General features: G+C 33.6%; 1 protein-coding gene across 1 annotated transcript in view; it reads left to right on the top strand.

Moving 5' to 3' along the window:
- Positions 1-24,179, top strand: part of LOC111700760 (uncharacterized) — an 84,912-nt gene extending 60,733 nt beyond the window's left edge. Inside the window, exons 21-33 of the mRNA XM_023471796.1 lie at positions 2,828-2,902; positions 3,101-3,189; positions 4,335-4,452; positions 4,781-4,862; positions 6,953-7,035; positions 13,434-13,584; positions 14,730-14,930; positions 16,809-16,940; positions 17,862-18,146; positions 21,211-21,331; positions 22,061-22,659; positions 22,728-22,923; positions 23,256-24,179. Of these exons, the coding sequence (XP_023327564.1) occupies positions 2,828-2,902; positions 3,101-3,189; positions 4,335-4,452; positions 4,781-4,862; positions 6,953-7,035; positions 13,434-13,584; positions 14,730-14,930; positions 16,809-16,940; positions 17,862-18,146; positions 21,211-21,331; positions 22,061-22,659; positions 22,728-22,923; positions 23,256-23,421 (2,298 nt within the window). The 3' untranslated portion in view covers positions 23,422-24,179. The remainder of the gene's footprint in view (positions 1-2,827; positions 2,903-3,100; positions 3,190-4,334; positions 4,453-4,780; positions 4,863-6,952; positions 7,036-13,433; positions 13,585-14,729; positions 14,931-16,808; positions 16,941-17,861; positions 18,147-21,210; positions 21,332-22,060; positions 22,660-22,727; positions 22,924-23,255) is intronic.
- Positions 24,180-25,953: the final 1,774 nt, after the last annotated feature.

The raw sequence follows: 25,953 nt of genomic DNA, 5'->3' as shown, positions 1-25,953 counted from the left end.
ATCTTAGTCTTTATTCTACTTGATTAACACCCTGTAGATAATATTTTTAAATCAATTTTCCTGTTAAATGAACTAAGTGGATCATAGCTCCTTGATCTCTGGATAAGAATCATATTAATGGAATACAACCATATATATATAAATGAGAATCATTTACTGAGAAGAAAAATCTGTAGATGAAAATTATTTATGGATAGAAAGCTCCATGCTTAAAAATTATCTATGAAAAAGAGGGTTCTATGTTAAAGAAGGATCTATGAATGAAAATGACCAATGGATGAAAAGTATCTATGAATGAGAAGGAAATTTGAATGATAAGTTCCATGAATGTGAGATATGGAGGAAAAAATCTAGGAGTGATAGAAATCTGGATGATAAGCTCAAAGAATAACTTTGATCTATAAAATCAGGACATATCTATAAATTGTTTTGTGCACTAAATAAATTGTTAAAATCGTTGAATTGAAACATGATTAATTTAAAAAACGGTGAATATTAATATAAATTTCTATGTAACCATTTATTATTTTGTGCAAAGTATTGATTATTTTCAAATTACGGTACAAAAACAATATTTCCAGTCATGTTCTATATTATTATACATGTAAACTTACCGCACTTCGAGTACAATTATATTAATGATGTTATTAACAATATTTCGGACGTACACTCCACCTACGTTACCTTCANGGAACATACCATTGTAGATTTCCACATATTCATGGAACATACCATTGTAGATTTCCACATATTCATGGAACATACCATTGTAGATTTCCACATATTCATGGAACATACCATTGTAGATTTCCACATATTCATGGAACATACCATTGTAGATTTCCACATATTCATGGGAAAATACCATGTATAGATTTCTATTTTCCCAAACTCCAAAGTCCAAAGTACAAAAAATAATGTAAGTCATTTATTGTTGTGGACGTTTTAAGAATTTTGTTTACATTTTATTTGATTTACACAACATGGTTTGGAACTCATTCAATTGAAAGTAATTTTTTCTTCAGAAATTTCGTTTTTCTAGAGGGGTTTATAGGACATAGCGCTTAACCGAATTCTGTTGGTATCTTCTTGGGTTTAAAACTAGGAACATGTTGGGACCCTAGACTACTCATACACTACCAGACTACTCATACACTACCAGACTACTCATACACTACCAGACTACCATACTACTCAGTACTAATATACTACCAGACTACCAAATTAATCATACTACTCATACACTACCAGACTACTTTGCTACTCAGTACTCATACACTACCAGACTAAACATCTACCAGACTACTATACTACTCAATACTAATATACTACCAGACTACCAAATTAGTTATACTACTCATACACTACCAGAATATCTAATACTAACAGGCTATTCATACTATTAGACTATTTTGAATAATTTGTGATATTTTGGTATGTAAAATGATTTTTGACGTGACATTGATATTGGGCCCTATCACCCTATCAATCTAATTTACAAATTGGAAACCCCTATCGAAACCTTATTTTAAACCTTGTTAAGTCTATCAAATTGGTTGTATTTGAGAAACTGAAGAAACTAAACTAACTCCTGACAATGATCACGAATTGTAAAACTAAACACAATACAAATTACTGGTAGATTACTGGACTAGTAAGAAAGCATGAAAGGCCGGGAACACAGAATGAATAAAGGAAAATCCCCCCCACCCCACCCACATGAACTTTATATATGTAACATACCAGTATACGTAGTCATGGTAAAGTATTCTCTAGTTTGAACCCAGAGTAGATCTGGCTCGTCTACCAAGCTTTCCTAAACCTGGAGTATATCTGGTTCATATACCACTCTCTTTTATACCTGATGTAGATCTAGTTCGTCTACTACTTTATTTTGAACTTTGATCAGATCTTTTCCTTTATTACTTTACCCTAAACCCGGAGTTGGTATGGTACCTGTTTGGCAGAACTCTATCCTAATCCCTGGAGTAAAGTTGTTAATTTGGTTCTTTTGAACTAGATTTGTGGATTTGGTTCTTTTGGCACTCTATTCTAAATCTGGAGTAGATGTGGTACATTTAGTAATCCATCCTGAACCTGAAATAGATTTGTGGATTTGGTTCCTTAAGTACTCTATTCTAAATCTGGAGTAGATGGGGTTCCTTTTGCACTTTATCCTAAATCTGGAGTAGATGTGGTACATTTAGGACCCCATCCCGAACCTAGAGTAGATGTGGTACCTTAAGAAACCATCCTAAACCTGGAGTAGGTGTGGTGCCTTTAGCAACCAATCCTGAACCTAGAGTAGATTTTGTTTCTATAGAACTCTATCCTAAACCTGGAGTACATTTGCTCTGTCTTAAACTACAAGTAGATATAGGTGGGCTTCTCTATTTAATCCAAACCCTGAAGAAGCTCGATGGTTTGTCTATAACCTGGATTGGATATGACTGTTCTACTACTTCATCCTAAACCTGAAATATAATTATGAGCTGTGACTGATGTGGGACAAGGGGCAGGAATATTGTCCCAGCGTGAGATAGTTTTGATGAAACTAATTATTGTCAACATTCTCTTTGTTCACGAGTGTCACAGCTTGTTCTATGAACCTTGGAACAAATGACAATGGGGACTGTGAAGAGGGGGGGGCCTGATAGGCATTTACGGTTGGGGGTAGATAAAAGTTAGCAATGTGGCGAAAAGAGATGGAATGCAGAGTAAAATGAATTGAGGCTATCAATTCAGACGAGTACATTAATATTTAAAGTGAGAAAAATTTTAGACTTGTAATTTAGATATTTTGATGCAATCATTTTCTTTTTTTTAGATACGTGGTGTTGCGAGTAAACAGCTGGTTCAGGATCTTGTCATTACTTCTCCTGCAACCTTTTCCTCCTTTCAGGTAGGTTTATTTCCTCCTTTCAGGTAGGTTTATTTTCCTCCTTTCACGTAGGTTTATTTTCCTCCTTTCAGGTAGGTTTATTTCCTCCTTTTAGGTAGGTTTATTTTCCTCCTTTCAGGCAGGTTTATTTTCCTCCTTTTTTCTGCAAATTACTTTCTATTTTCTTTTTTATTGTATTTTTAACCTTCTCTGGTTTAGGAGATTACGTGTACCCTTCCTACCCTGGATATTCATTCCAACAAAGAGAGACATAGATTCGATCTGCGGGATAACACGGATCAAACCAGGTGACTAATCATCCATATTGACCCATTAATTGAAAACTAGTCGGACAGATTGGACAAATTCTCAATGTACTACAGGGTGTCCCAATAAACATGGGGATTCAGTGACGAATTCGATATCGTCTTTTTTGATAATTCTTTGATTTTGTATAGTGATACCTACTGAGAAAGCTGAAATCTGTAAGAGTTTCGTCTGCTATGTTCACATTTTGTTTGTTTAATTTTTGACTGCATACGGTTGTACTTAGTAAAACAAGAAAATTACAGTATACAAACAGAGTAAACTTGTCCGTCTTCACTGTTCATCTTGCAGAGACATTATAGACACATCTTTACAGCCATTTACCGTTTTCATAAAATAAACTCTTGCAGCCGTAATAATATTATGGCTTTTGAAATCAGGTATTACAATGCTAATTCGTAACAAAGACGATATCGAATTCGTCACTTAATTCCCATGTTTTTTGGGACACCCTGTACTAAAAAGAAAACTTCAGCATATTAACGAAATGAATACAGATTATAAAAATGAAAATGTTAAAGTTCTATTTCTGGGTTATCTCAACGTTTTTAAGCTTTTCTTTTAAGATATGGCGATTCTCCTTAAAATACTTCAGGGATAAACAATCCTAATCTGAAAAAAACGCCTCTTTTTATTAGCACGCGTTAAAAGTTTTTGAGTTCAAAAATGAAAATGAAAAAGAAATAAAATTACGTTTTCTTTGAAAATCTTTGTTAAAAGAATGAGCACTTTCCTCCAATTCCTTTTCTAATCCCTACATCTTTTCAACATGATGTTTAAAACATTGACTATTTGATCTAGCAGAATTTATAGTTTGAAATATTAAAAGGTTTACGACATTGGATTGCACAAATAAAAAAAAGTGTTCAAGTTCCTTCTTTTATATCTTAAAATGATTCACCTCATTAAAAGTTGCAAAATTTCTCTCTAGAACGTTAACGCTAAGTTTTACTGAGGTTGTGATGATTATCGGTGCATAAAATCCTGCAGTAGATGAATAAGATTAAATTCGTTTCATCAATAAAATTTCAATTCGTTACCATGGTGCTGATATAATTGACATTTAATACGCGTAGGAGGAAAAAATGTGACCAATAAAGTTGATCTAATTGATCCAATTGTTTAGGATGTTTGTCAAGGTCCTGGTCCACTATGGATCGGGTCCCAGGTCCCATCCCTTGGACCTCCTTCTCTACGATACACAGTGCTGGCATTGTTCCATTACTGGAGAATGCAACGCTAAGGAAAACAACATCGTTAAATAATTCTCTAATTTTAAACATTTTTAAACAAACAGCGTTTATTTTATGATTTATAATTTACTCTCGGAAAAATTTAAACAACTTGAATTGAAAAATAAACTTCCAAGGATTCAATGATAAACCCTTGGGCCACGCCATTGGTTCTAATTTTTGTAAAGAGTATGTTTTAACATGGACCTGCTTGAAGAAGCTTTTAGATTAGGGGGTATCCGTGAAAATTGTTGCATTAAAAAAGAAAAAGCTTAAGAAAAGAATGAAAATTATCTGTGAAAAACGATTTTAGAAAAAAACGATTTTCATTTTTTTCCAGAGCAACAACAAGTGTGTATTTAGCGCAGCAACAACAGGAATTCAAACCTTCAGGATCGGGAAATCCATCAGCAATGAAAAAGGTAAAACTGAAATCCAACGGAAATCCATCAGCAATGAAAAAGGTAAAACTGAAATCCAACGGAAATCCATCAGCAATGAAAAAGATAAACCTGAAATCCAACGGAAATCCATGAGCAATGAAAAAGGTAACTGAAATCCAACGGAAATCCATCAGCAATGAAAAAGGTAAAACTGAAATCCAACGGAAATCCATCAACAATGAAAAAGATAAACCTGAAATCCAACGGAAATCCATGAGCAATGAAAAAGGTAAACCTGAAATTCAACGGAAATTCATCCTCAATGAAAAAGGTAAACCTGAAATCCAACGGAAATTCATCATCAATGAAAAAGGTAAACCTGAAATCCAACGGAAATTCATCCTCAATGAAAAAGGTAAACCTGAAATCCAACGAAAATTCATCATCAATGAAAAAGGTAAACCTGAAATCCAACGGAAATCCATCATCAATGAAAAAGGTAAACCTCAAATTCAACGGAAATCCATCATCAATGAAAAAGGTAAAACTGAAATACAACGGAAATCCATCAGCAATAAAAAAGGTAAACGGAAATCCATCAGCAATGAAAAAGGTAAAACTGAAATCTAACGGAAATCCATCGGCAATGAAAAAGATAAAGCTGAAATCCAACGGAAATCCATTAGCAATGAAAAAGGTAAAACTGAAATCCAACGGAAATCCATCAGCAATGAAAAAGGTAAAGCTTAAATCCAACGGAAATCCATCAATCATTGTATTCAACCGTGTTGAATGCTACCAGATCTCATCTATTTAAACTAACCAAGTGTTAAAAGAAAAATAATAAATAGTGGAATGAAAGATAAATGCTCTCCAGGGTTGACAGTTTTCAAGATCACATAAACCACAATTAGCTGAACCTTACTCCGGGTTCCTAGGGAGCACAGTAATCCTTACTTAGCGCTCATAGGGGTAGATAATTTGGTCACTTTAAAGGAATGGAAAACAACAACTTTTCGTAAACAAGTTTTTTATTTTATTTCAGGATTATTATTACTCTTGGATTATCAGGGATGGGTGTCATTATTTCAGACCGTTTGTACTTTGGATTTGAATATATTGAACAAATTTTACTCAAGTGTTAGGATATTAAAACCATTTTCACTTCAGAATTTAAGATAATGAACCATTTTTAATTTAAATATTAAGATATTAGAATCATTTTTACATCAGATATTAAGATATTAGAACCATATTTACTTCAAATATTTGGATATTAACCATATTTACTTCAAATATTTGGATATTAACCATATTTACTCCGCGTTTTAGGAGTTTAAAACATTTTTAACTTAACAAAAACAAATGATTTTTGTTATTGATTTGTTCAGAATATTTACGAGAATTCTTTTTGATGAAACATTTTAAATTCTGACCTGTGACAAACCAACCCAGGGGGTTTATCAGAACTGAAAGAACGTGTGTGTAAATATATTTCCTGTAACCTATATTTCATGACTCTGTTAGGACTGAATAGTGTTTAGATTAATGTCGGATGTGGTTTCAACTATTTATACAAAATGTCAATGCGTCAATGCTGTAATATCATGCATGGTTTTTATACATAATAACATTTATTTAGATCTAAACATTTGGTTTTATATTTTTCCTGGTTGACTAGATCAATATTTAACCTTCTCCGTGTGCTGTCTAGGACTGTAATTTGAGTCAGGGTTGAATTGGTTTTATCTCTGGCTTATGCTCAATCCTCCGCCAAACCTGTCAAATTAGAAAATTAATTAAACCCAATCCAATATCTTCATCCAAACATTCAGACCTACGGGGGTCCATACCTTGTATAAAGAGTAGGATGAGGAGAAGGAGGAGGAGGGGTATATATGTCTTAGTGCCAAAATACCAAAAAGCTAGCTAAAGCTAACCAGGTCGGATATTGGATGTTATGCAATGCTGTCTTATATTTGGTTCAGTCAAGTTCTATTAAAGGTCGCTTTGTCCAAGATTGTTTGTTAATATTATCTAAATGTAAGTGTAGTATTTTTTTTTATCTTTTTTGAACTTTGATAATTTATTTCTTTTTGTTTTGAAAAATTATCAAAAATGTTTTTCAGATGAATTTCAAGTGTGTCTCTTACCTCACGATTCTGGAGGATGTGACAGGAAGGAATTCAGATACTACTACAACTCTCTAGAGGTGGGTATGAGTAACAGTAGGAGTACCAGTAGGAGTACCAGTAGGAGTACCAGTAAGAGTACCAGTAGGAAACATTGTAGGAGACATTGTAGGAGACATTGTAGGACACATTGTAGGAGACATTGTAGGAAACATTGTAGGAAACATTGTAGGTGACATTTTAGGAGACATTTTAGGAGACTTAGTAGGATAGACTATCTCTAGATAGCTTTAGTTAGCTTTAGTTGGCTCTAGTTAGCTCTAGTTGCTCTTGTTGGCTCTAGTTAGCTCTAGTTGCTCTAGTTAGCTCTAGTTAGCTCTAGTTAGCTCTAGTTTCTCTAGTTAGCTCTAGTTAGCTCTGTTTAGCTCTAGTTGCTCTAGTTAGCTCTAGTAAGCTCTAGTTGCTCTAGATAGCTCTAGTTAGCTCTAGTTAGCTCTAGTTAGCTCTAGTTAGCTCTAGTTAGCTCTGGTTAGCTCTAGTTAGCTCTAGTTGCTCTAGTTAGCTCTAGTTGCTCTAGTTAGCTCTAGTTAGCTCTAGTTGCTCTAGTTAGCTCTAGTTAGCTCTAGTTAGATCTAGTTAGCTCTAGTTAGCTCTAGTTAGCTCTGTTTAGCTCTGGTTAGGTCTAGTTAGCTCTAGTTAGCTCTGTTTAGCTCTGGTTAGCTCTGGTTAGCTCTAGTTAGCTCTATTTAGCTCTGGTTAGGGTTAGTTAGCTCTAGCTAGCTCTAGTTAGCTCTGTTTAGCTCTGGTTAGCTCTAGGTAGCTCTAATTAGCTCTGTTTAGCTCTGGTTAGCTCTAGTTTGCTCTGATTAGCTCTAGTTATATCTAGTTAGCTCTAGTTATCTCTATCTAGCTTTGGCTCGCTGTAAGTATCTGTTCTGTCCTTAACATTTGAATTCTAAATACACTAACTACTAACTAACATTATTCTAACTGCATAAAATATCTCAAGCCAATTAAAGTTTACGATTAAACTCTCATTACTTATATATAATCAAGTATAACTATATAAACTAGGTAACATTAAAAGTCTCCCGTAAATAATTAAGCGTAAAAACTTAAAAAAAACTTCACATCCTACTCCTCTCCTACTAAACCCTCTACCTAGATGAACTGATCCTGGAAAAAAAACTATATCTATATTTATGATCTTGATCACATTTCTTCATGATTTGTAGATGAACTTCTTATCCTGGATTCTAATCCAGTTTTTCATCCATTATGTTTAATAAAAACAATCAGATCACGTTCTACTAATCAGATCATTGGAGTTTTATTAGTCGAACAGCAGATATATTCTTCCTCAATTATATTTCATTCTTTTCATAATTCATTGTCAAATCGAAGAAAGGGAAGGGGGGTCGAAGTTTTTTTTCTCAAGTTTAAAAATCTGGAATTTAAAGATTTCATTTTAAAGATTTTAAGTTTATCTTAAGTGAAAAGATCTCAATTTGAAAGATCTCAAGTTTATAGATCTCAAGTTTATAGATCTCAAGTTCACAGATCTCAAGTTCACAGATCTTAAGTTCACAGATCTCAAGTTCACAGATCTCAAGTTAAATATCTCAAGTTTATCTGAAGTTCAAAGATCTCAAGTTTAAATATCTCAAGTATATAGATCTAAAGTTTGAAGTTTTTAAGTTTTAAGATCTCAAGTTTATAGATCATTAGTTTACAGATCTCAAGTATATAGATCTAAAGTTTAAAGATCTCAAGTTTACAGATCTCAAGTTTATAGGTCTCAAGTTTAAAGATCTCATGTTTAAAGATCTCAAGTATATTGATTTTAAGTCTTCAGATCTCACGTTCACAGATCTAAAATTAAAGATCTCTAGTTTATAGATCTCAAGTTAAAGATCTCTAGTTTATAGATCTCAAGTTAAAGATCTCAAGTTTATAGATATCAATCAAGCTTACAGATTGTAAGTTTACAGATCTCAAGTTTACAGATCATAAGTTTAAAGATCTCAAGTATATAGATCTCAAGTTTAAAGATCTCAAGAATATAGATCTCATGTTTAAAGATCTCAAGTTTATAGATCTCAAGTTTATAGATCTCAAGTATATAGATCTCATGTTTAAAGATCTAGATCTCAAGTTTATAGATCTCAAGTTTATAGATCTCAAGTATATAGATCTCATGTTTAAAGATCTCAAGTTTAACGATCTTGAAGTTTATCTAACCTATCTCCTAATCTGTTCCTGGTCCTAGGACGTATTAGTTTAAAGTGTTCTCAGATAAATGATTAAATCAGGTTGAGGAAGGGAGGAAGGGTGATTAGAAAATCGTGAATGTTTATATGTCGATGGATGAGGGATAGAGTGGGCTCTTCATAGACTAAATATTTATAACAGACGTAGCAGTTCATGGTTATAGTTTGCAGTAATTACTTACTTGTATTTCTCTTTTAGTCAATATTGCGTGTCACTCGCAGGCACTTCTTTATTTTCCTATTTTTCTGATTAAGAATTGGATGAGTTTTTATCAATAGATTAAGGAAAGGTTGTTCAAGCATTTACAATAAAATCATTGAATGCTTCGCTTTCTGTAAAATATTTTGCCCATGAAGCTAACATTGTGCAGTCACAAGGACAGACTATTTATTCTGGTATGTGATGATATATATTCCATACATTATGGTCTCTGATGATATATATTCTATATATTCTGGTCTCTGATGATATATATTCTATATATTCTGGTCTCTGATGATATATATTCTATATATTCTGGTCTCTAATGATATATATTCTATTTATTCTGGTATGTGATGATATATATTCCATATATTCTGGTCTCTGATGAATTATATATCCCATATATTCTATATATTCTGGTCTCTAATGATATATATTACATACATTATGGTCTCTAATGATATATATTCTATATATTCTGGTATGTGATGATATATATTCCATATATTCTGGTCTCTGATGATATATATTCCATATATTATGGTCTCTAATGATATATATTCTATATATTATGGTCTGTGATGATATATATTCTATATATTCTGGTCTCTGATGATATGTATTCCATATATTATGGTCTCTGATGATATATATTCTATATATTCTGGTCTCTGATGATATATATTCCATATATTATGGTCTCTGATGATATATATTCCTTATATTCTGGTCTCTGATGATATATATTCTATATATTCTGGTCTCTGATGATATATATCCCATATATTCTGTATATTCTGGTCTCTGATGATAGATACCTTATATATTCTGGTCTCTGATGATATATATCTTATATATTCTAGTCTCTGACGATACATATTTTATATGTTTCGTCTCTTATGTTATATATTCCATAAATTCTATATAAACTAGTCTCTGATAATATACATAAATCCCATGTATTCTATATATTTTTGGTCTCTGATGGTATATATTCCTATATTCCTATATTATAAATATATATTTATATATATCTTTATATTCTAATATATTCTGACTTAACCCAAGTAATGAATATATCAAAGTCCGATGAATGAAAGAGTTTCATAAAGAATACGAATATAATTTCCTGTTTACAGATTTTAGTAAGTAAAAAGGTTTTTATTTCCTTTAACTGAAAGGAAAATGTAACTTTTGTTTTCAATGCTTTTATAGAAAGTGGTTTAATTATAAATAAGACTTTACTGACGACCTAAAACTCTTTTAAAATACCGCATTTTTAAGGCTTAAAGGGACTGTAAAGGAAAAATGAAAGGGGGTATAGGCTGAAAGCTAATCACTTAAGCTCTTGATCGCGACCCATGAAAGCTTTATCTGATGTTCCTATCCCGAGAAATTTATATAAAACTGTGTTAAATTTATACGAAAGTTCATATATGTAAAATTTAGAAAATTTTAAATTTAAATCACGTGACCAGAACTATCACCAATGGCAGAGCAGTATACTGGTCACGTGTCTCCGCATGTATTACGTGACCACTTTACTGCACTGCCATTGGTGGAATTTCTGGTCAAGCAATACGGACGTATAAATAATATTATGAATGAAATCTATAAAAAATAGAAATAACAAATATAAAATTAGAATTGGAGTAAACCTAAGTTACAATTAGCTTTCTCTGGGATATCATCGTTTTCAGATTGTTTACATAATTGCTGAATTTGATCTTTTTAAACCCTCTACTTTTATACAAAATTGTATATATATTAATTTTCGTATAAATATGACACAGTTGTATATAAATTTCTCGAGATAGGAACATCAGATATAACTTTCATGGGTCGCGATCAAGAGCTAAAGTGATAAGCTTTCAGCCTATACCCCCTTTTATTTTTCCTTTACAGTCCCTTTAATTCGATCTCACCTATTTGTTAAAATCTCGTAAATACTTCTAAAGATGTAGCAACGTCATAGAGGAAGTTTCCAGCTCTCTAGGATTAAAAAAGGTTGAATAAAATGTGCCCAGTTATCCCTGAATCTTATTTTTTACGTCTGATATAATTTTATTTCTGAAATTCCCAGAATAGTTTTCTTCAATTAACTTTCTTTTAACAGAAATTCACCAGTGGGTCTTATAATTATATAAGACCCACCATGTAAGGAGAGGTCTGTCAGATTCTCAACAGTACTTTTTAAAGAGAGGTTTGTCAGATTCTTAACAGTACTCTTTAAAGTTTCAGCAATAACGAGGTTAAGAAATTAAATTTTTTCTAACTTAAACTTGTTGAATTATGACAGTTTTCTTCTTTGAATTAGCTGCATTAATCCTCTGGTTACTTTTACACAGAAACTAATATTGAAAATAATGAATTGTCAGATTAATTTTTTAATCCTGAATCAGACAATTAGGTATAAAAGGTATAGTTATGAATCGGACATGCTCCGATATAAATGTAGGTTAACTTGAATATGCGTCTACAATCCCTTTTAAAAATCTACGGTGATTTGGAGTTGTCTTCAATATACGCAGTCTTTTTATTGTTTTTTTTTTCTTGGTGCATTGAAATGTTTTTTTTTACTAATTTATCGTTTTCCAATTCTGGGATACCAGAGACACAAATTTTTATTTGTTGATAACCATGTTTTTTGAATCTCTCTGTAAGACAAGATTACCCTATACTGGTCTCCTAGATATCAACCCTCTAGGATCTGAAGACTAAAGAGTACATTTTGCTTAATTAATCTGTTTGGTTTTCTATCCAAGGTTTCCTATGTTTATAAATCCAATCAGTCCGTCATTCATCTGTCTGTTCGGTATTCTGGGAAATGTCAGAATTTAAAATCTTTTAGTGTGAAAGGATTAGGATTTAACCCCCCCCCCCTTAACCTACTTTTCATGTATCTAACTGTGAAATGTTGCTCTTTTTCTTCCAGACTAGTTCATTTAAATCATTTATTTCCCAAAATGACCGTTTTTTTCAAGTTTTGGTAAAACAGGGAAACATTTTTTAATTAAAAAGTTTTAATGTTATGCATACTAGGGATTTTGTTAGAAAGCGAACACTAAATCATAGATATATTGATATTAGAGCGCTTTAAGTTCTAAGTTGGGTTTAGAATGTAGATTAGTCTGTAGTGCTCGGAGCATTCTATTGAAGCATATCTCAACTCTTCTTCTGTCATGATCAAACCTTGCATAAAGAAGAGATCAAGCAGTAGGTTGTATAGAGTAGATGCATTGATATATTCATGTAGTAGTGTTTTCCAGACAGATAAAAACCTGCTGCATTGTGGAGAGGTTCAGTAGGTTCTATAGATAGATAGTTGTAAAGCTCCAGTAGGATTCCCAGATAGAAAACTAGTTATACTATATGTAGATACATCTAGTGGAGAAATAGCAGAACTAGTTCTAATAGATTTCAGAGATAAATAAAATATAGTAAAAAATGCTAAAATGGTTTTAATATAGAATAGATAGATATAATAGATAGATAGAATAGAAAACTAGCTCTAGTAGGATATAAAGAAAGATAACTAGCTCCAGTATAGGATGTTTAGATAGAGACTTCTAAACCCATTTATTCAGTATCCAGGTCCCCCCTAAGTATGTGTACGGGTGTCGAGGATCCTGTACACCGGAAAATCTTAATCCCTACAATGAAACTGAGTTTGGAGTAGTTTAGATTATTATAATACCAATCCACTACAGTCATCCTGCCTGGCAATTCATTCCCCTTTCATTATTTAGCCTACATACATTATACATGCATATATACATACATACATATACATTCTTATTCATAACAGTGCATATAGGTTTAGTTACAACACCTGATCTATTGTATATTCACACTTTAATTCTATACAGAACTCTTTCAACTAATTTTAACCATCTTCTGTCTTCAATTCTTCTGCGAAACATTGATTAAGTTTATAAAAGATCTCTTAAACTTTACGTAATCTTTAAGTTCAAGAAAGTAAAGCATGATATGTTTTATTTAGAGACGCTGTAAGCTGTTTGTATATGGTGGATGTAAAGGAAACCAGAACAATTTTATCTCCGAGGTTGATTGTGTGAGACAGTGTGGAGATGAAACTGCTCTTGATGATCTAACAGATCTCACTAATATAGAGATAGTTACTCAGGAGATAGGTACTCTTGGAAACTCAGATCAATACAGACCTGGAGGGGGGGGGGGGGGGTTAACGTTTTTCATATTTTGTAAATATTCAAGTATCTTTTGTTTTAAATACTTGAAAATAAGATTCATCGTCATTCGAAAAATCAGTAAAGGTTTTAAACAAAATTCTTCATGTCATCGCAACTCGTTAAACTTGAAGTAAAACTGCTCATGTTCAAACTATTAACTTAAACTCGATCATAGTTTAATCAGTTGATAAAAAAGCAACGAAACTGCATTGATTAAAGGGACTATGAACTGATTAAAGGAACTAGAAACTGATTAAAGGAACTATGAACTGATTAAAGGGACTATGAAATGATTAAAGGAACTAGAAACTGATTAAAGGGACTGTGAACCGATAAAAGGGACTAGAAACTGATTAATGAACTGATTAAAGGGACTATGAACTGATTAAAGGGACTAGAAACTGATTAAAGGGACTAGAAACTGATTAAATGAACTATAAACTGATTAAAGGGACTATGAACTGATTAAAGGGCCTATGAACTGATTAAAGGGACTATGAACTGATTAAAGGAACTTTGAACTGATTAAAGGAACTATGAACTGATTAAAGGGACCATGGACTGATTAAAGGTAGTATGAACTGATTAAAGGGCCTATGAACTGATTAAAGGGACTATGAACTGATTAAAGGGACTATGAACTGATTAAAGGGACTATGAACTGATTAAAGGGACTATGAACTGATTAAAGGAACTTTGAACTGATTAAAGGAACTATGAACTGATTGAAGGGACTATGAACGTAATTTCGAGTGAACCTCCATTTATAAAGTGGCATGTCCGGAGCACATCGGTACTCTTTAAACCTTAATTCAGTAACAATGAGAAAGATATCTTCGTTTTTCTATATTACAAAGTCTTAAAATTCCTTCATTTTGTCTCCAGCATAAATCCGCAACCCGTAAGTCACTTAAAAAGAGAAACAACAGTTGAAAATAATCAACCTTCCACTTAATTGAAAAGCCTGGATTTATTCTAAGTCGGAGGAAGGTTTAATGGGAACCATTGTGAGTCGGACTTTACCTAAGAAGCACAGTACTTGGAATGAAAAGTGTTTATAAAACTAATATGTTCCTTGTCCTGTTTAGATCAGTGCTCCCAGGTAAAGGATGAAGGGATCTGTCCGGGAAATGTTCCGAGATTCTATTTTGATAAAACCGCCGAGCGATGTCTCCTGTTCTCCTACGGCGGTTGCGGCGGTAATACAAATAATTTTGTGACTGAGGAGGGATGTATTTCAACCTGTGGAGGTCCAGCTGGGGCTCTTCTTCATGCTATTCAACTTCATGGTAATATAGTCATTTCATTCATAGTATCATTCATTCTTTTCATTCATCTTATTATTCATTCCTCTCATTCATCCTATTATTCATTCCTCTCATTCATCCTATTATTCATTCCTCTCATTCATCCTATTATTCATTCCTTTCATTTATCCTATTATTCATTCCTTTCATTCATCCTATTATTCATTCCTTTCATTAATTTTGTTAATCCTTTCTTTCAGTCCTACTATTCATTCTTTCTTTTATTCATCCTTTCTTTCTTTTATCCATCCATCCAATCTTTCGGTCATCCTTTTACTCATTTAGTCATTTATAAATCATTGAGTCACTTAATTTTTTTTACGATGGTAGGCTCGGATGGGGAAGGTGTTGGACGGAGGGGGGGGGGGTATATGAAGGAAGCGTATACACTGGAACTGAACTGAATTGATCACGAAATAATTATATTCCAGAATTCCCACCAAACAAAATAATTTAGTTTAAAATGCCCTCAGTCATGAAGTTATTAAACGATAGGAGTTCGAGTTTTTATCAAACAGGGGTATTATGATTTCAAACTTTTTCCTTGATTCATTCGGACATTTTTTTGACCGCTTTGTTTGTCTTAAGTTTACTAATAGCGACGTTGTTCCATGTTCTGTTAAAGTCTCCAGCACGAGAGTTTGTATTCTAGGAATAATCTGTATCGTGTTCCAGGTTTCCGAGGTGTGTTAGTGGTAGAGACGGGGGGGGGGGGATGCCAAAAAAGGGAGGGGAAGAGGACTAGGGGTGGGTAATATCATGAAATCCGTGCAACCGGGAGTAATGATTAAATAATTTGCGTTAAAATTAATCAAGTCCCGAGTAAATGCTTCTGGTTCCGCATCCTGTAATCTTCATATAGCGTACTGTACTGTAGTGCAGTGCATAGTTTACCATATACTCTTGTACATTTTGTAATGTTTTTTACTGTAATTTAAAGATAGCAGTGAACTGCAGAGTTTATTTTACAGTGAACTTTACTGTTTCTAGTGTTTTAGTTTTAAGTGTAATGCATGCAGTTTATCATCTGCTCCTGATACTTTTTCTTCTTTTTTTGGACATTCTCCAATCTTTGAATTCGATTTATCTCTGATTTACATCTGTTTTATCTCTGATTTATCTCTAATTTATCTCTAATTTATCTCTGATTTATCCCTGATCTATCTCTATCTCTGATTTATCTCTGATTTATCTCTGATTCATCTCTGATTTATCCCTGATCTATCTCTATCTCTGATTTATCTCTGATTTATCTCTGATTTATCTCTGATCTATCTCTATCTCTGATTTATCTCTTATTTATCTCTGATTCATCTCTGATTTATCTCTGATATATCTCTATCTCTGATTTATCTCTGATCTATCTCTATCTCTGATTTATCTCTGATTTATCTCTGATTTTTCTCTGATTCATCTCTGATTTATCTCTGATATATCTCTATCTCTGATATATCTCTGATTAATATCTGATTTATCTCTGATCTATCTCTATTTCTGATTTATCTCTGATTAATCCACATACTTTCTTTTCTAAATCAAGTCATTTAGACATTATCTGTTTAAAGTGACTGTAGACACAATTTAGAGTGACCCTCCATTTACAGTGTGGCATGTCCGATTCACAACGGTACCCTTAATTGATTAATTTTAATTCTGTTTTCTCTATGAAAGTGCCGATTTCTAGAACAGAAACCATGGAGGAAATTGTCAAGTAAAACACTTTTTAAGTAAAAAAACCAACGATATCTTCCTCATTTTTGATCTGATTAAGGTTTAAGTGGTACCGTTGTGAATTGAGCATACCCTTCTTTAAATAGATTGTCACTTGAACGACAACATTCTTGATTTTGTTATTTCTAGGAGGTTTGAAGCCTAGGCGACCGTTCTGCAGTTTATCTATTAACCGTGGTGGATGTCAAGCTAAACTTAGAAGATTCTACTTCGACAGCAAGGATGAAACTTGCAAGCTATTCGTCTTCGGGGGCTGTCAAGGTAGATAGATATATAGATAGATAGATAGATAGATAGATAGATAGATAGATAGATAGATAGATAGATAGATAGACAGACAGACAGACAGATAGATAGATAGATAGATAGATAGATAGATAGATAGATAGATAGATAGATAGATAGATAGATAGATAGATAGATAGTGCATTGTATTTCCCCTATCAAGGTATATTTCGAGCTATACTAGAGTAAAACAATTTGCTTTAAAACAACATCAAATACACATAAAATTTTGCTTGAATGAAAGTTGAAATGGCAAGATAAAGGACAAAAGTTCAAAAGAAAAATTAGGACAAAAACTGATTAGGATAGTGAGGACATTGAGAATAAGAAACAAATAAACAAAAAGTAAAGAGAAGAAAAAAAAACAATACAAAAGAATATTTTTAAGACAATCTAGATATTTCATAATGCAAAATATTGTATTGTTGGTAGTATCCTTATGAACTGCAGGATGAACTATTTTTTACTCAAAAACCACGCTAAATCAACCTTCACCTGTAGGTCACAAATACAGGCTAGTGGAGGGGAGGAGGTTGGGGGGATATACAGGCTTAAGAGCATTCTTTATAATTGTGTTGACACCAATTTGGAATATAAAAATTGATTACATCTAACCTGGATCACAAAGAATTTGAGTCTTTGCCACAAGCTCGTATTTTCAAATTTCTAAATCTTTGCAACCTGAAGGTGTAAACGTTTGCTATTTCAAACTCAGATTATTTGGTCTAACCCAATGCATAGTTTGAAATATCTAAGATCTACGACATTGGGAAGCAAAGCTATAGGGATTAGAAAATCAGAGTTTGTGGCAAAGACTCAAATAACAAGTAGGACTAGAGTATAGAGAATAGAGATGTATTCTGATTATTTAATAATATGATTATTTTTTTTTTTCAGGCAATGAAAATAATTTCGAGACCATGGAGGATTGTGTGATTAAATGTGGAGGACCGGTTGAAGATTCAACCTCCACCTTTACTTATCCGACATCAACCTTGCTAATAGAGGATACAACCCAACCACAAGCTAGACCTACTCTACCAGCCTTCCTTATCAGCACAACTCCGTCCACCAGTGAAGTGAAGGACCTGGAGCTGAAGGACCAGACCAGAACCTCAACACAGATTATCTTGGACAGATTAAATACAAGCAGGCCTACGTCTAAACCTACTCAAATATCATGTAAGTTAATTTTAAGCCAATTTTAAAGTAAAGAAAAAAATTAGCAATATTATTTGTATTTATATTAACAAAACAAATAAGAAATTTATGAAAATAGTGATAAAGCTTTTAAAAGAAATATGAGAATAGAAATTTTTAAAAGGATATTTTTTATATTAAAAAATATTGTTTCTTATACGACATTGGACTTTACAGTCCCAAAAAAATGTAAACAAAGATTTGTATTTGACAAAAAGATTGATCACGATCAGTACAAGATTCGTCTTTGTTGAGACTTATTGTATGTTCCGACCATAGTGTGACTGCGCATTGTGCACGCACACTGCACAATAATGCAACTAGAGTAAACACGTAATTTTGCAGACTAAACTGCATTAAAGAGTAACAAAACAAATGCACAAAGACTCAAAGCAACAATAAAAAATTTACGAAGAATGAAATTGAATCTATTGACTTTAGCGTGAAGGTTTTTGTTCCTTTGTGGTAGAATGAACCTATTAATATTTGATAAAATAGGCGTTAAATGACCCGTAGTCGAGGTTGCGTGACCGTCAAATTTCCAAAAAATCGTTTTCAAATTTTACAATCTAATAACATTTTACGTGCATATGGTTTGTAGGATTCATTTTCAAATAAAAAATTAAGATTATTGGTGAAGATATCGTGTAGGGTAGAATAGGTTAAGGCCAATGTTTTAGTCTGCGCTGAATCCCTAAATTGCCAATATTTCGCAATGGAACGTGACTAGGCTAGGGAACAACTAGCTAGCTCTCTATAGTTAAACTAGTCTCCAAGTTATGACACTGCATAACTACAAATATATTTAAAGAGTAATATTGGCGTATAGTCGATTAGAAATAGCAATAACGAAAATACTTTTTATAAATCCAATTCTAGCTAACAAACAATCCACATAGCAGACAAACAATCCACCTAGCAGACAAACAATCCACCTAGCAGACAAACAATCCACCTAGCAGACAAACAATCTACCTTGACAGACAAACCATCTGGCTGACAAACAACCCATCTAGCTGACAGACAAACCATCTAGCTGACAGACAAAACATCTAGCTGACAGACAAACCATCAAGCTGACAGAGAAACCATCTGACTGACAGACAAACCATCTAGCAGACAAACAATCCACCTAGCTGACAGACAACCCATCTAGCAGACAAACAATCCACTTAGCTGACAGAAAACCCATCTAGCTGACGAAAAATCCATGTAACTAACGTACAAACTTTAACTGTACTACAAAGATATCATTTACACGACGGAATTCAGTAAAAAAGGCCGGCGTATTTCTGTTAAAGTGGGGGGAGGGGGGGGGGGCATAGGAAAAGTAGATATTGGAAATTGACGTTTGCTTCGAGAAAATAAATATTAAAGGTTTCATCAAAAAGGATTCAGTAAAGTGTGATAAAAGAGTAAAGGAAGTATAAATGTTGACGAAAAGAGTAAAGGAAGTATAAATGTTGACGAAAAGAGTAAAGGAAGTATAAATGTTGACGAAAAGAGTAAAGGAAGTATAAATATTTACGAAAAGAGTAAAGGAAGTATTAATGTTGACGAAAAGAGTACAGGAAGTATAAATGTTGACGAAAAGAGTAAAGGCCGGGGAAAGTAAAAAGAAAAATGAGAGAAAAAGAGCAAAGGAAGATAAACAGAGAATAGTAAGTAGAAAGAGTAAACTGATTTAAAAAGGTAAAACTAGTAGAAAGAGGAAGGTAAAAAAGAGTGGATGAATAAGATGATAGAGTTAATAGCGATAAAAAAGGAACTGTTACTGAATAAATAAAGAGAAGAGGAAGTAGAAACCGTAAAATAGATCGGTAAAAAAGAGAGGAAGTAGAATGAGAATGAGTGGAATAAAAATAGTGGAAGATGTAGAATGAGGAAGAGGAGGATAAAAATAGTAGGAGAAGTAGAATTAGGAAGAGAAGGATAAAATAATAGAAGTAGAATGAGGAAGAGGAGGATAAAAATAGTAGAAGATGTAGAATGAGGAAGAGGAGGATAAAATAGTAGAAGTAGAATGAGGAAGAGGAGGATAAAAATAGTAGAAGATGTAGAATGAGGAAGAGGAGGATAAAATATAGAAGAAGTAGAATGAGGAAGAGGAGGATAAAAATAGTAGAAGAAGGAGAATGAGGAATAGGAGGATGAAAATAGTAGAAGAAGTAGAATGAGGAAGAGGAGGATAAAAATAGTAGGAGAAGTCGAATGAGGAAGAGGAGGATAAAAATAGTAGGAGAAGTAGAATGAGGAAGAGGAGGATAAAAATAGTAGGAGAAGTAGAATGAGGAAGAGGACGATAAAAATAGTAGAAAAAGTAAAATGAGGAAGAGGAGGATAAAAATAGTAGAAGTCGAATGAGGAAGAGGAGGATAAAAATAGTAGAAGTCGAATGAGGAAGAGGAGGATAAAAATAGTAAAAGTCGAATGAGGAAGAGGAGGATAAAAATAGTAGAAGTCGAATGAGGAAGAGGAGGATAAAAATAGTAGAAAAAGTAAAATGAGGAAGAGGAGGATAAAAATAGTAGAAGAATTATAATGAGGAAGAGGAGGATAAAAAATAGTAGAAGAAGTAGAATGAGGAAAAGGAGGATAAAAAAAGGAGCAAATGTAGAATTAGTATAAAAGATCGAGTACAAAATTACTTGAAGGGTTTAGAAAAGTATATATCATGCTATCATTCTTAATGGGGGGAGGGGGGAAGTGAAGGAAGGGGGAAATATACCTCTAAGAAATGATTCCTTATTCGCAACCAAATTTGCATAAATTGAATTCGGTATAGACTGTGCAGACTGTAGGCCCGGCCTTGTGTTTTAAGCATTAAATTATGATTAAATGTCTTATTCTATGCAAAGCTTCGGACAATTCAAACATGGCCTTGAAGTCGGAAAATTCGTGTTTTAAGAAAACTAAGATGTTTCGGGTTCCCAGACTCCCCAGACAGAAAAGGTTCAATAGCAGATCAGCTCAGAAAAAATAGAAAATATTCTTACTACAAATATGGCGCGTTGTAGAGGTATAACTGATAGATATTTTATTGTAGTTCGAAGTATTAACCTACCTTCCACCAGTCCTTGTGGACTACCTAGAGAAGTTGGAACATGTTCATCCTACCGGGAGAGATACTACTTCGAACCCGAGTCGGATCTTTGTAGAAAATTTAGGTAATAATTTTTAACGATTAAGTATTATTTATCAGTAAGTCTGGAAAAAACTTTTTCGAAATTACAGGAAAGGGGACATTGGGGGAAGGGTTTAGAGTATGGAAGGGGATATTGGGGGAAGGGGGACGAAATAGGAGAAGATGGACAAAGAGAGGGCAAGGGAGGTGGGATGGGAGGAGGGGCAAGGAGTGGGAGGGGGGAAAGAGTTGAAGGGACGGGATGGAAAAGGGGAGGAGATTGGATGGGAGATGGCCAGAGGGCTCCGTATTCAATACCTTTCCTAGAACATAAGTGTTGTATGTAAATTTATTCAACTTCCAACATTTCTCCAAATCAGATTTGACGTGTGTAATTATTCTTGAACTGCAGTATCAAACATAGTGCAGAGGTAATGGCAGGTTGTGCAGACAGTGGGTTTCATCTTCGAGATTCAAGTTCAGGGTTAGGACGTAGAAATAATAGAGTTCATTTCTAGGTTTCGATTCGGGATCAGATTAAGGGAATTGGAGTAAATTCAAACTTTTTTAAAAAGAACGAAAAGAATTTGGGTAAAGGGTGGATAAAAAGTTAAGGTCCAGTTTTATGTCTACATTTTAATTTTAATTTATGTTTAGGTTTAGATTTATGAGTAAATTTTGATTGAGGTTAAGGTTTCAGTTTAGGCTTTACCTCAGATTTTACTTTATCTGAATTCAAAATATTTGATTATTTATTTGCAAAATAATTCAGATACAGTGGATGCGGAGGGAACGGAAACAATTTCATGACAGGAGATAATTGTGTCAAGAACTGCGGAGGAAAAATTGAAGATTTTATCGTCTCCAAGAAGCATATAACAGAGAGGATTGTCATACCCTCCATGAAACTATTGACCACAACCACTACCAGCACCACCACCACCACCACCTCCACGACTACCACAGCCACTACGACAACCACAACTATTTCCACTACTACCACAGAAGTTGAACCAGTGACTGATAGTAGTTTGTTTAAACGGAGAAAAATGAAACGGGTTCGGATGGCGCCCAGAGAGAAGACTGATCAAGGTGGGTCGGAGAACTCTGATAATATTGCCCAGGAATCAAGTGATTTTATTACAAGAGCTAGATTCAGAGAACCTCAGGAATCAAGAACAAGATCAAGAGTTTCATTCTCATCCTCCACAAGCGTAGTTTCGTCATCTATGTCTTCTGATCATTTCCGAGGCCGGAGACCTATAACCTCCGATAGTTTGGATCACATTTCCCAATCCTCTGAGGTTGGCTCCAAACCTGAAGTCAATTCTAGTTCTAACATTACTCGAACTAGAACAGGTTCAATTCAAAGTAAGTAATAAAGAAAAAAACTTTATTTAAAATTTTGTTCAAATTGTAAATATTTTTTTCAATTTCAGCTCCAAGATTTGAGGCAAAATCAAATTTTTCTCGGTCACGGTCTTTCCGCCATATTCCGGACCGGGACTCTATCCGGCCGAAGCTGGGGCGGAGACCCATATCAAGATTATCCGTCGCAGGGCGGAGAATTGATGAGGTTGTTAAAGCTCCGCCAAACAGTGCTGGCGGACTAGTTGTTATTCGAAGCTTTTGTAGGTAACAAAATATCATTATTAGGAAAGTACCAATTGTTACATTTTTGTCATTTTTTTTAAAAACCAAATGCATTTTTTGGAATGCAGTAATTTCTTTTGTTTGAGATTTATGGATGTTATCTTGAATAATCTTAATTTATATTAATAATTTTCATAATTCCAGTTTTTCGATATATTATATTATATATAGCTCCTTATTATATAGGGGGAGCTCCAACAAACATGGGATTTAGTTAAAACCTTAAGTCCTCTTTCTACATTTAATAAACCTCCTTTATTAATCTGGACGAATATATTTGTTTTTGGGATTGACTGTACAATCCTTGTGTTTAGATTTCCTCCACCGAGAACTCCATGTACAAACCCAACTCTATTCTACTTCTACGATGTATCCTCTGCATCCTGCGCCAGGTTCCAGGGTTCCTGTGTAACTTCACAGAATAAATTTGTATCCGAGGAGGATTGCATGAGAACCTGTATAGTCCAAGGAAGGAACTAGAACGGAGAATCTACAAACTTCATATTGAATTCATCTCGGTTTCCGTCATCCCGTCTCATGAATGAATAGTAATTTATACCTAGAGATCTGCAAACCTTTACTCTGCGTGCAATATTCATCTTTCTACGGCAGAATGCTCAATTTCGCACACGAACGGTGGCCTAAGGCGGTCCAAATATGACACCGCTTTCTAGTTCGTATGTACAAGTGTATGTATGATTGTACGGCAAGAGCTGTACTGTGTACATGTGATAAAAGTCTGAAAGTAAATTTAGTGAAGGAAGGTTTGTGTCGGATTTGACAGAAATAAGTTTGCGGAAAGTCGGAAGTGTGTGTTTAACGGAACACTCAAATAAAAGACTCAGTAGAGGTGAATTACCAAAAACTTTGCCAAAAAATGTGACATTTTTCACACGTAGTGTCCCAGCGCTTGGTTTCATTTTTCAGTTAAATCACAGAGAATTGTACAATAGTGTACACAAGTCAATAATATATATGATGTTATTTCTTCTATGTAAAGTTTATATTTGTAGCGTACAAGTTTTTAAAACTGGAGAAATCCCATTTTGTGCCAATTTGTTGGTTCTATTGTTCATGATGTCCCAGAGACAAAATTTGACTGAAATTGAAGTGGGAAAGTCTGGTGAATCAGTTCAATGTTTGATTGATGTTGGATGTGATATATCTACAAGAATTTATATATTTGTATCATTTAAATAAACATCTTTAATTACATAGAAAAGTCATTGAAAATTAGCTAAAAATTCGAAGAATAAAATGATTAAATAAAATGAGAATTCTGATTTTAATTTTATTTAAAATCAGAATCTTTACAAACATGCTCTTGAAACAGAAAAAGTAAACATGTAAAGAATATAATTATATGATAAATTCATATATAATGGTTAACTCAGGATTAAATCTCCCCCCCCCCTTCCCTCCACTCCTGCTTAGGCACTTTAGTATAAAATGATGTTATCAAGCATGTTTATTACAGGGTTGAGAATGGTTTGCCTGTTAGGCCGGATTATGCCTAATTATGGGCCTAAGTTCCCCGCTAATTGAGCAGTTTAATATCCAGCCTGTTTTGTACTTTAACCTTATGGAATGGATAATTTCATGAAGAATGTTATATTTATATATTTATATACAGGGTGTCCCAATAAACATGGGAATTCAGTGACGAATTCGATCGTCGTGATATGAATTAGCATAGTAATACCTGATTTAAATTTTTTTTTATGAAAATGGTAAATTGCTGTAAAGATGTGTTTATAATGTCTCAGTGAAGACGGACAAGTTTACTCTGTTTGTATACTGCAATTTTCTTGTTTTACTAAGTACAACCGTATGCAGTCAAAACATAAACAAACAAAACTTAAACATAGTAGACGAAACTCTTACGGATTACAGCTTTCTCAGTAGGTATCACTATACTAAATCAAAGAATTATTTAAAAAGTCGATATCGAATTCGTCACTGAATATATAGATATAATGTGTAAATATATATATGTATATTATATATTATATATATTTATATAATAAAGCTCTTCGTTCATTTATATCCATGGGGATGACATTTTTTTAATTCCACGGGCAACGCCCGGCACTTCAGCAAAGATCAAATTTCAAGATCAAGCGCGGGTAACGGGTAAACGGGCGACGCCGGGCACTTCAGCTAGTAAATAATATAGCTTTTCGATCATTTATTCTGAAAACGTATCTCCCCTAAAGGAGTTTTGAACGTCGAATTTGCGCTCAAACGCAGGATTTGCAGATCTTTAAAAAGTTTAATATGTCTCAAATGAATCCGAAAGAGGTTTTCCACAACACTGCATACTCAGTTCAGCTACCTTACATAGCCGGTCACTCCCTTTAAAAGAGATTCTAAATGAAATTGGGGGGGAGGGTCCCCGGTTGCCCCTGTGTTAAATTATTTCTCCCAGATGAAATAATCCTATATGTTACCGCAGAGATATAGTTTAAATTCTTCCAATCAATGAAAACAATAGAAAATAAAACCAGGGGGATGAATGCGGTGAAATATTTGGTAAAATCATTCAAGGTGTCTCAGTAAATATACAAATCCTTGATTTCAAGTTTTTTTAAACTCAGAGGGGAAATAATAACCTATCAATATTCTATGTATATACTTTGTTTGTCTGTCTATCTGTCTGTATCCAATAAACGTCAAAACGGCTGAACCAACTGGGCCCAAAATTTGAGTGTGACCTCACATGACCCCAGGGAAGGTTTATGGACCATCAACATTGAAGAAAAAATCCCTGGAAATTTTTTTTTTGAAAAAGCGCCAATTCGAATAGAAAAAATCCGTTATAAATTTGAGAATGATTAAAAATGGCCGACATTCAGAGCAACATTTAAAAGCTAAGCCTTGTAATAGTAAAAATAAGAGCATTTTTACATTTTTTTCGTGCGCTTCTTTTAGAAATAAATAAAGAATTTGTAGGGTTAAGTGAAAATTTGTACATGCATGGTTTCCCTTAGTATTAAATCAAACGGGAAATAA

Source organism: Eurytemora carolleeae, unplaced genomic scaffold (assembly GCF_000591075.1).
Source record: "Eurytemora carolleeae unplaced genomic scaffold, Eaff_2.0 scaffold243, whole genome shotgun sequence".
NCBI lineage: Eukaryota > Metazoa > Arthropoda > Copepoda > Calanoida > Temoridae > Eurytemora > Eurytemora carolleeae.
This window is presented reverse-complemented; position numbering and strand designations above follow the sequence as displayed.